General features: G+C 40.2%; 1 protein-coding gene across 3 annotated transcripts in view; it reads right to left on the reverse strand.

Moving 5' to 3' along the window:
* SLC9A9 (solute carrier family 9 member A9) overlaps positions 1 to 12061 on the reverse strand; it is a 1256356-nt gene that overhangs the window by 856867 nt on the left and 387428 nt on the right. For all 3 annotated transcript variants that reach the window (XM_077290810.1, XM_077290809.1, XM_077290811.1), the window contains exon 7: positions 949 to 1087. In XM_077290810.1, coding sequence (XP_077146925.1) covers positions 949 to 1087 — 139 coding nt within the window. The remainder of the gene's footprint in view (positions 1 to 948; positions 1088 to 12061) is intronic.

Raw genomic sequence — 12061 nt, forward strand, 5'->3', positions numbered from 1 at the left:
AAAGCATACAAAAGGACTAGCTCTTGGAAGATGGGAACTCGAGCTGACTGTGAGCTAAACCTACCGCACAACTAACAGTGGCCGGGTAGCGTGCCTACGTTTTATCCCTAGACGCCCAGCGCCAGCCGGAGGACTGACTGACCCTAGCAGAGGAAAATACAGACCTGGCTTACCTCTAGAGAAATTTTCCCCAAAAGGCAGACAGTAGCCCCCACATATATTGTCGGTGATTTTAGAGGAAATTGACATACGAAGTATGAAGATAGGTTTAGCAAATTGAGGTCCGATTACTAGATAGTAGGAAGACAGAAAAGGGAACTTCACAGTCAGCTGAAAACCCTTTCAAAACACCATCCTGAAATTACTTTAAGACTCTAATATCAACTCATGACACCAGAGTGGCAATTTCAGCTCACAAGAGCTTCCAGCCTCAGAAATATTCAAACACAGAGAACTGGAACAAAAATGCAAAACAATCTTAGGACTACAAGTCCAACTTAGCTGATAGTAGTCTAGGAGCAGGAACATGCAACAGAAAGGCTTCTGGTAACATTGTTGGCCGGCATAGAAATGACTGAGGAGCAAGGCTAAATAGAAACTCCCACATCCTGATGGAAACAGGTGAACAGAGGAGATGAAGCACACAAGTTCAGTACCACCAGTAACCACCGGGGGAGCCCAGAAACCAAATTCACAACAGGCGCAGCACCGCAAGTCTACGATGCTACGATTCCCCTGCATTCCATTCCCCATTCCATTCATTCCCCAGATTTTACAACCAGGAGCAACAGCTGCATTAGCAGGCTCCTGGATGTAAAATTATTTAACCCCTTCAACTACATAAAAGCTTCAAATCAATAAGGCTACACTGCAGATCATAAGGACCACCAAAAATGCAAGTCAAAAACATACCAACATTAAGTACCTTGATTCACTAACAAAGGATATTAAAGCGGTGATGACAGCATATCCTGAGCCCATAGCAAATGATCCAGCAAATATTCCCAGGAAATTGCCAACACACTGGAAAAAGGCGGCGGCATCAAAGGTATTTGGGTTCTCCTTTGGGCTGTAAATTGATATAGAGCTGAAAAAAAGCAAGATAATAAATAAGATGGAACGATATAACAATTGTTAATGTAATGATCCATTCTGGCAATAAAATATCACTTGAAATGACAAAGGCCCACACTTGTCAGTATAATTGCATCTTTTTTTTGGCACAAGTGGCATATTAACCATACTTTCACGCCATTTGCCAATTTAATTTTTATGAGAGGAACAGCGGTTTACTGCTGAACTGGCTTTAATCACATCTATAAAATACAAAAAAGGTCACAAATGGTGTAAAAAAAAAATAAAATCTCATCTCTACTCCATATAGGCCAAGGTGTCAAAAAAGTGTCAGCAATTAAGTCTGTGTGGAATATAATGGCAGTGATTTATATTGTGACAGATTTATCAAGAAGGCAACATAAAGTCATAAATCTGTCACAAAATGTCAATAAAATCGTCAAGCTGTAACTTACGGTAGATATTGGCTAAAATGATGCCACTTTTGATAAATGTGGGTCAACGTCTAGAGAACATGTCGGAAGCAATCAGTACAGGCTTTTAAAAATGGACGTCTCATCCTATATTTACCGAGCACAGATTTTTCAATCCTAGGAAATTCTACTTAAAGAAAACACATCGGGACATGGCTATTTGCACTCAAAAATGTCAAATCCATCTCGGCTGACAAGAAAATGAAAAGATAGTTACTGGCACAGGGATCACAATTGTCTATGGCAGACAGACACTGAGATGTATATCAATACAATGCATAATCTGTAACCTGACGGCGCAGGTAACACGCTGCACGGGCTGCTATTTCCCATGAGCTACGAATGGAAGACGGTTATGGAGGATGCGAACAAGCAACTATGGAGAATTGGGTAATGGGATGACGGAGGACAACATGCTGCCAGGCAAATGGCATGGAGAAACATTCAAGAATAACCAGTTGGAATTGTTAGAAGCAGAGTATGGCATTAATGGTGATCTTCAAATGGATCTATCACTGGACCTTGTAAAAATCTTTGGACCACTACTGTAAATGTTTGCTGATAGCAGCCGTATGTTCTTCTAGGCTATGAATATATATCGGACCCTTATAAAGAAAACGTCTATGTCAATGATTATTTTCTACTTTTTTTCTAGAACAGAAATTCCATATCATTTGAAATCTAAGACTACGTCGCTTTTTTTCCATTTTACCATTTTACTATCCCTGCAAAATGAATAAGATTTCTGAAGTCTCACGCTGCTTACTTTTTCCTTGCAAATTGGAACAGTTTCACTTGTGAAGTTTGTCAGTTCTTTCACCATTTTTGCAGCGTTTTTCACCAGTTGTAATGTATGGGAACAGAAGCATAAAAAATGCATAAAAAATTGCATGCAAATGTGTGGCAACACATCAGTATTTGCAGCAGATGTTTCTGCTGCAATTTCTGGAAGTGTACACATAGCCTTACTGAAAGCCAAATATGCAGTATATGAGACTTACTGTATGTATTCCTGCTCCTGAAAAATCCCTACTTTTTGGGCATTTCCTCATTATTCTACCAAACCTCATTGCTGCCATTCTCTTTACTGGCTACCGAACACCCAGCAAATTCATTTTAACAAATAAGACATACAAGGCAGAATGCAACCTGTCTCCTCTTTATAGCTATTACCATCAGTATCATTTAACATTTTGGATTGCAAGACAAGATCCAATCTCCACCCTGGCTCTAAAACCATATAATAGATATAAAAATGAGCAATATGGTTCTCTTTACACTGGCTCTCCAAGCTTCTGGTTTAGGAGAACCATGTCAGATGCAATAGATTTGTTATCTATTTAGTAAGAGAATCTAGTGTATTCCAATAGATACATTGATTTATGGGTAGGTCAAGTTTCCATTTTTCTTTCATAGCATCGCATGCTACGGTCTTCAGATCATCAAACAGACAAAGAGACAAGAATGTGAAAACACTATAAGGGCATGAACAAATCTAATTTATGTTTATTCCAAAGATTTCTCTCTTTGCAGGTAGCTGTGTGCCACTAAAATCTAGAAAATGGTATAAAAATAGTGTATTGAATGTGTAATAAGGCAGGAGGTAAGGTTCTAGATAGCAGATGTGATACTAAGATGGTTTTCATTTTGGGTCAGGGATTTAGGAGCGACCAAAAGAGCCTGGGTGGGAAAGATTGCTCCTGCTCCTATACTCCTATCTGGGTGTTACTAACCTAATAAAATACATCTGGTCTAGCTCAGTTAGGAGCGGTGTGCTGAAGCTGGAGAAAGAATGACTTAGTGGATAGTCTGAACTGCAGCCTGAGAGGTTCCTGTAAGATCAGGTTAGTGAGTCCGTGTGATTTACTTTAACTTATCCAGAGAGAGAACTGTTTTGTTATCTCTTTGTACTGAATAAATTATGGTTTGGTTATTCATTTGTGCTGAAAAAAAGCTTTTTTCAGTTTAGAACTGTAAAGTTTATGAAGGATAATAAACTCTATTTTGTTTTGATATAAAAATACTGTGCCTGTACGTATCCAAGCGGCTACCAGAGAGCTGAAACCCCTACAAATGGTAAATGTAATGGTCAAGATTTATCAAGTCATACCCTTGACCATCAATACATTCCCCCATAATAGCTATATGTGTCCTCGCTCCTTCTATTTCTGCTTCTGTTGCTAGATTGCACAGCAGCTTCACTACAGGAGAAGTGGGGCGAGACTACAGCAATTTTTTAGCATTCTGGGATTTATGATACAGTCCAGGTAAGGAGCTTAAGGGTTAATTCTTCAACATTCTTGTCTATTTAACCCCATAGCTCCCTGCTTCCAATTGCCAGTAATAGGTGTTACTGACTCTGATTCACTTTATTGCACAGCTGATTTAGTTTAATATGTCCATCCTTGACCTTTTCTTGTCTTTAGACTTGCTGATTGCCTTAAGGATTTGTTACTGATCCTGACCTCTTGGTACGGTTTCAGATTTCTGACTATCCTCTGCCACATAACACAAAGAAGCTGCACCCACACCCTACTGGACCAAAATCCCTAGCCACAGAACCAACACCACCACCTCAGACCTGGCTCCCTACAAGGCAGTTGAGGGGTTTCTTGTACCTATTGAGGGACCAGAGGGGAGGCCCCGATGCACAGCTAACCAGGAAAGCGAAAGTGTGCAGAGGGATACGAGGACCCAGAGTGCGGAAACTTAAAGCACGTGCAAAAAGGGAAAAAAAGGGGAATAATAAATGAAACAAGAGTAATCTCCCACCAACCTTAGAGAAAGAAAAGGTGCTGGGAAAGAAGACAAACACACAGCAGATATACAAACAGTTTTTGCCTAGTAGGGCAAAATCCCTTCACTGTAGTGATAGAGACTACTTAGCACTAATCCACTTAGAAGTATAGCCAGCAAAGAAAGTCAGTGAGAAGTGATATAGAAAGCCCATCCCAAAATGTGATAGGACAGAACCAAAAGAGAAAATGGAACACACAAACCAAGAAAAGGAAAGAAAGGACAAAATATCCATCAGCATTTGGACAGAGACAAATTGGGTTGTGGCCCAACAAAGAAGGAAGCAGACCACACATCAAAAGGTCACTGGATTGGGTCCCACAACTGAGCCATGATACAGCCCACTCTACCACCCAGCAGCCATTCCAAGGACTCAACCAAAGGGGTCATGCCTATATGCAGATCCCTGCATGAGCACTAAAGATTGAAGGCCAGGGTTCCCCTGCTATATGGAGTGGATTAAGCAAAAGCTGTCCGTGGAAGCCTTTTTAAATGTTTCCAGCTTTCCACCTTTCTCTTAAAACTCCAAATTTATTATGTGTCAAACACTTTCTATGGTTGTCTGACAAGGTGGCATGCCTCAGAGAAAAAAGTCACGACCAAACGTGCAGCACAGTGTGCCAAAAATACACCACATTCCTGGCACAAAGTGGTATAACCTTACACTAGTCAGTCAATAGATGTGTCATACTTAAAAAACAGCCAAAGTAACTATGAAAAATCTGATACACTTTATGACTTTATGATTGTCTAGTAAGTTTGTATTACCTAAAGAGGATTAATAACAAGGATTTTGTAGGAGTCTTCAGATATCAAAAAGTGGTAAGTTTCGGTTCGCATCATCTTTGTTTAAAAAAAAAAAAATCGTATCTTTTGCTGGTTTTATGCCGTTCTCACATCTTTTAAAAAATAGGTATAGTAAGCTATGCAATTGAGCTATTAGCCACATTTATAAATTAGGACCTTAAAAAATCACAAAAAAGTTATAAGCTTATTAATGGGTGGCATAAAAATGGAGTAACAGCTTTAGAGAGAATTGTAACATCTATTAAGATGTGCCAAATTTACATTGTGCAACACTTTAATAAATGTGGCAGAAACATCAGCTCCTCAGCCACAAGGAAAAGTGTTTTTAAAAAGTCACTTCATTTAGACAATATTGATAAATATGGCCCAATGGTTTATGATTTGATTTTATTTTTTTCATGTCACTGGCTATAATTAAAAAAAAATAAATAATGAAATTTAGCAGCTCTGGCCATTCGTCTTCTCAACAATCCGATCAGCTTTTAATACACATCCCAATACCATCACAGGAAGGCTTACACTGGAAGGTTGTGCTGCTTTTAAAAGTTGGTAATTCCTATATTGCAAATATACTGTAACAAAAGATCATATTATTTTTAAAAGGTAATAATCATAGAAGTTTATGGGACCATGGGCTGAACTTTGACCAACAATGAAGCTTTTATGATAAAAGTACATTAGAACTGTCAATTTATTTCAATTTTAAAACATTTTACTTTACGGGATAACCAGGTCAGGCAAGATAGCATAGTACATATACAGAAAATAGAATGCAGGTAATAATCAGGTTAGGACAAATATGGTTTCAGTATGTCATTGTAATTGGCAAAAATAAAAGAATGTAAAAAAAAAAAAAAGAATATAGAAGATAAACCCGTTATTTTTCAGCTTTATGGAATACAGCTCTAACCCCTATTACAATGTGGAAGTAAATTAATAACTAACTGTATTCTAATATCTACACACTACTGATAAAATAAAAAATACAATTCTAGGTATTCATCACATTACTTAGAAACACAAAGTGAATTTTCTTTCATGAACTGCTTTGTCGAGTAAGGTCAATGTAACTCCTTCATTGGAAATGTCAGCTTGCTATCAGGCGTAAAGACGTTTTCCGTGACTTGGTGTTTTATCACTAAATACGTGTAGTCCTCAGTGAGAACATACATAAATACATATTCTAAATTTACTTACTGCAGCTGAGCATCTCAGTTTGGTTGCTATACAAAGACCTCAGTACTTCTTGTGTTGCGCTGATTCTGAAAAATGCTCTGTACCTCAATCCAGTGCTGGAATCACTGGTCACATGCTGAGCTGTTTTCCAGGGGGGGACTTTCTAGATAGAAAAGAGTGGTCCGAAACACAGATTCATTTACTTTTTAAATGCCCGTCTATTTACATGGTGTGCAGAATTATTAGGCAAGTTGTATTTTGATCACATGATACTTTTTATACATGTTGTCCTACTCCAAGCTGTTCAGGCTTGAGAGCCAACTACCAATTAAGTTAATCAGATGATGTACATCTCTGTAATGAGGAGGGGTGTTGTTTAAGGACATCAAAACCCTATATAAGGTGTGCTTAATTATTAGGCAACTTCCTTTCCTTTGGAAAAATGGGTCAGAAGAGAGATTTGACGGGCTCCGAAAAGTCCAAAATTGTGAGATGTCTTGCAGAGGGATGCAGCAGTCTTGAAATTGCCAAACTTTTGAAGTCTGATCACCGAACAATCAAGCGTTCCATGGCAAATAGCCAACAGGGTCGCAAGAAGTGTGTTGGGCAAAAAAGGCGCAAAATAACTCCATGAATTGAGGAAAATCAAGCGTGAAGCTGCCAAGATGCCATTTGCCACCAGTTTTGCCATATTTCAGAGCTGCAACGTTACTGGAGTAACAAAAAGCACAAGGTGTGCGATACTCAGGGACATGGCCAAGGTAAGGAAGGCTGATAAACGACAACCTTTGAACAAGAAACATAAGATAAAACGTCAAGACTGGGCCAAGAAATATCTTAAGACTGACTTTTCAAAGGTTTATGGACTGATGAAATGAGAGTGACTCTTGATGGGCCAGAGGCTGGATCAGTAAAGGGCAGAAAGCTCCACTCTGACGCCAGCAAAGTGGAGGTGGGGTACTGGTATGGGCTGGTATCAGCAAAGATGAACTTGTGGGACCTTTTCGGGTTGCGGATGGAGTGAAGCTCAACTCCCAGACCTACTGCCAGTTTCTGGAAGACAACTTCTTCAAGCAGTGGTACAGGAAGAAGTCGGTATCGTTCAAGAAAAACATGATTTTCATGCAGGACAATGCTCCATCACATGCCTCCAACTATTCCACAGCGTGGCTGGCCAGTAAAGGTCTCAAAGAAGAAAAAACAATGACATGGCCCCCTTGTTCACCTGATCTGAACCCCATAGAGAACCTGTGGTCCCTCATAAAATGTGAGATCTACAGGGAGGGAAAACAGTACACCTCTCGGAACAGTGTCTGGGAGGCTGTGGTGGCTGCTGCACGTAATGTTGATCGTAAGCAGATCAGGCAACTGACAAAATCTATGGATGGAAGGCTGTTGAGTGTCATCATAAAGAACGGTGGCTATATTGGTCACTCATTTTTTGGGGTATTGTTTTTGCATGTCAGAAATGTTTATTTCTAAATTTTCTGCAGTTTTGCTGGTTTACCTGGTGAAAATAAACAAGTGAGATGGGAATATATTTGGTTTTTATTAAGTTGCCTAATAATTCTGCACAGTAATAGTTACCTGCACAAACGGATATCCTCCTAAGATAGCTAAATCTAAAAAAAAAACACTCCAACTTCCAAAAATATTAAGCTTTGATATTTATGAGTCTTTTGGGTTGATTTAGAACATAATAGTTGATCAATAATAAAAATAATCCTCTAAAATACAACTTGCCTAATAATTCTGCACACATTGTATTGTCGTAATCTAATCTATTTTCTAATATACTGTATTTTCAGATTAGGAGACGCACTTTTTCTCCCTCAAATTTGGGAGGAAAATGTGGGTGCGTCTTATAATCCGAAGGTAGCTTACCGTGGGTGGGGAGGGGGTGCGGTTGAGAAGGGTCAACGGAGGCAGGGTCACTGATTCAGGATGTCGGCGGCAGCAAGAGTGGGGTGATACCACCTGATGATGGTTCATTTGAGTACCCCATCATGCACTGGGATTCTCAAACGAAGCATCATCAAGAAAGGAAGGCAGTAAAGAAGATAAATAAAGCAGTTAATGTAGTGAGGGAACGGAAGGGACTTTTTAATTAAGGTGTATTAGATGATAGATTAGATTATGGCATTTAGGATGAAAATGAATTTGTGTTTTGGACCAACCTTTTAAGCTTAAAGAGTTGCCATGACTAGATGATAAGATGATCCTACTCATCTGCCCCCTTCTATCACAAGTGATGTTGCACCAATGGGGTTGCCTAGAGGGGATGAACACCTAAAGAGCTGAGAGCTGATTTACAGATGAGCCTATGAAGCGGCTGAGCTTGGGCCACAGACCTGTGGATCCAGCCTAGTGCCACAGACAACTTGCAGGAACAGGGGGCTGCGCAACATGGGAAAAGCAGAACTATGGGTGTAATAGGAGGCACAGAAAGATGTAATAGGTGGCACAGAAAGACAAAGTGCGGGTAGGGAGGCTGGATACAGAACAAAGCAGCAAGATGGCTCTTGATGGTTATAAGAAGGCAGATGCATGGGTGGGGTGAGCTCCATCTCTACAAAGATATCTGGTAAATGTAGACTTATCGTTTATTGTGGCAACCGTTTGTGTTGAACATCAACAAACCTGGAATGTGGCGGTGGATATCCTCCCTATATCTCTGAACTAATCTCCCACTATCTTCCCTCACGTAATCTTCGTTCATCCCAAAACCTCCTACTCTCCTCCACACTTATTCGTTCCTCACACAATCGCCTCCAAGATTTCTCCCGAATATCCCCCATCCTCTGGAATTCTATGCCTCAACACGTCCGATTATCCACCACCCTCGGATCCTTCAGACGAAACCTGAAAACCCATCTCTTCAGGAAAGCCTACAATAAGCGAGCCGCCGCCTCACCACTGCCTGAGCCGCCGCCGCCTCACCCCTACCTTCTGTCTCTTCCCCACTATCCCATAGAATGTAAGTCCGCAAGGACAGGGTCCTCTCCCCTCTGTACCAGTGTGTCACTGTAAACCTGTTTACTGTAAATGATATCTATAACTCTGTATGTAACCCCTTTCTCATGTACAGCACCATGGAATTAATGGTGCTATATAAATAAATAATAATAATAATAATAATAATAAATAATAATATGGGCAACCAAGGAGGACTGAAAAAACAAAAACGTAATAGGGGTATCTGAATATGATACAAGGATATTGTTTGCTTTTAATTTTCATATAAGAGCCAGAAACCCCCTTTAAAAGTTTCATACAAACGTTGTAGAAAACATAAGGCAGGTATCAAACTTTTATTTAGTGGTAATGTCACTGAAAATGTGTTTCAAGCTTCATTGTATCGTAGGTGTGTAAGTAAAGTGTAGCACAAACAGACAGCTTTGTATTATTTATCACCCATATGTCTTTTCTGCTGTTTGGAATTTATAAAGACCCTTGTTATTGTGTAGCTCCAGGCAATCAGAACAAATAATAACACAAAACATTGCAAGCATTTCATAAATAGGATTGTCCTTGTTACACACCAAGCTGTTACAAGTTTTCTCAGGCAACTATTTCACCAGAGAATATATCTGCTGCCAGAGAAGCGCCGCACATTAGTGCTTTATATAATGACAAGACTGCACTGAAATAAATATGTGCTGCATTCTGTCTCCAAGTGCAATGATGAGATAACAACTACATCTTATGGAAGGAAAGGAAACTTTAAAATACATTTCTTTAATTCACAAAAAAAATAGTTGACACTGAATCTGCCCTGAAGGTGGAATACAAAAGGTTAAGGAATTCAGTAATGTACAATGTCATTATCACTACTTTGGGAAGGGAATAAAAAGAATTTGGATGCAGTTACAATTAGTGGAAAAGCTATGAGGAAGGATGGCAGTTACACTTAAAAGAGATGTCCAGTGAAAACAAGTTGTCACCTATCAACAGAAAAGGCTGATCGATGGGTTTCCCATACCTATCGGCAGAGTGTGGAATTTCTATCCCAGACAGGGAAATTTTATCAACATTATAAAATGGAGTGTCAGGTGCCCAAGTGATATTTCACTCAATCTTTATGTGGCTGCCAGAAAATACAGAGCGCAGCACTCAGAATGAATGTAGTGGCAATAAGACATGTACACTACAGCACTATTCTAACAGGGAAAAAAGTCCCCTGTGCTGCCGATCGCTACAAGTCATAGTGGTCTGAGACCCCACCAATTAACTTATCACCAAACAACCCCTTTAAACAGAACCTATTGTGACGGGGTGTACGGCAGAGCAAGAAGGGACAAGAGGCCAAGGGATGATTCCACATATTTATTATCCAGAACGCTGGAACAACACATGCAGGTAGATCTACAGAGTCCAATTAGTCCACCGGAACCAGTTCGGGGGCACTTCCCGATAATCCTTGTGCCAGCTAACAAAACAATAGTCCACACGAGTCCAAGGGATCCCAAAACAATCCCACGAATGACGAGATATGTACTCAGCTCAAGTCTCGCCCCGTTCGCTTCCGCAGTCACAGATGGACATGGGGTCTTGCCTCAGCTAAGAATCCCCACTCCTCCTTCAAGGATCAACTCACATCTGATCTCAAAAATAAGAATAGCTTGTCTGAGCTCCTGGGATCCGCCCATGAAGGGGGTAGGGGTCACACCTTCTATTCAATGGTTGGGTCCACCAGAAGATTCTATTCTGGTTGGCTCCGCTTAGTCTACGTAGTATGTACATTTATTGAACAAACCTTATGTAAACAAACATCACAATGATAAATCTAAAGGATACAAATATCCTGTGATGTTAAAGGACATAAAATGGGAATGTCGCACATAACATGAGCAACAAAGAAAAACCACAACAAAAATTTCAATACAACTGATAATAATCAATTAATCATTTTATTAAGGTGACCAGGTACAAAGGAAAAAAGGAAGGGGAGGAAGAGAGAGTACAATACACCCTCTCACACATGTCAGAGTAAGACAGCCCACAGAAACCTATACCATATCAACAAAGGCTATATAGGTTTAGACTATAGCAGAGTAAACTGGCAATTATTGCACATTTAACCCATATGGCCTTAAAAAAGAAAAATGAGGCACCCTTGTATATTTAAATAGAGACATCGCCACAAGGGCTATTATAGTTACCAATGGGGCCGAAGGTATGGCTGTGGGCGTCCTTCCCGACGCGCGTTTCGGCGGTGCAGCCTTTCTCAAGGGATGACAATGGATGGGAAAGTGCATGTTTAAAAAGCCCCCCTAGCCAATCAAAGACAAGCGTACACTGCGTAAGTAAAGGGACACAAGTGTCCGACGTATCGCACTAACAACTTCCGGTATACCGTGATCCTATGACCGCTTCCTGTGACGCATGCAGTGCCGTGGCAACGGGACGCCGCAGCGGCAGCGGCGTCATACACCACGTGACAGATTGTCACATGACCGTAGTCATGGTGCAAAAATACGCCACAAGCCGACGAGGGAACCGGAGCCCAGGCACGCATGCGTACTACGGTACAAAAGATGAAAGGTAAACATCAGGAAGAAATATTGGATGTAACCAATAGCCGTAAACATATAATAGAGGAGCAGATGGTATATAGAAACGCATAAATGTCACAAGGTATAAAGAAATATAGACATTAATATAGATGCAAAGACCGCAATAAACGGTATCAAATATATAATTACAACCATATTATTATGTGACAATTCTAGCTA

Source organism: Ranitomeya variabilis, chromosome 2 (assembly GCF_051348905.1).
Source record: "Ranitomeya variabilis isolate aRanVar5 chromosome 2, aRanVar5.hap1, whole genome shotgun sequence".
NCBI classification, from domain to species: Eukaryota; Metazoa; Chordata; class Amphibia; order Anura; family Dendrobatidae; genus Ranitomeya; species Ranitomeya variabilis.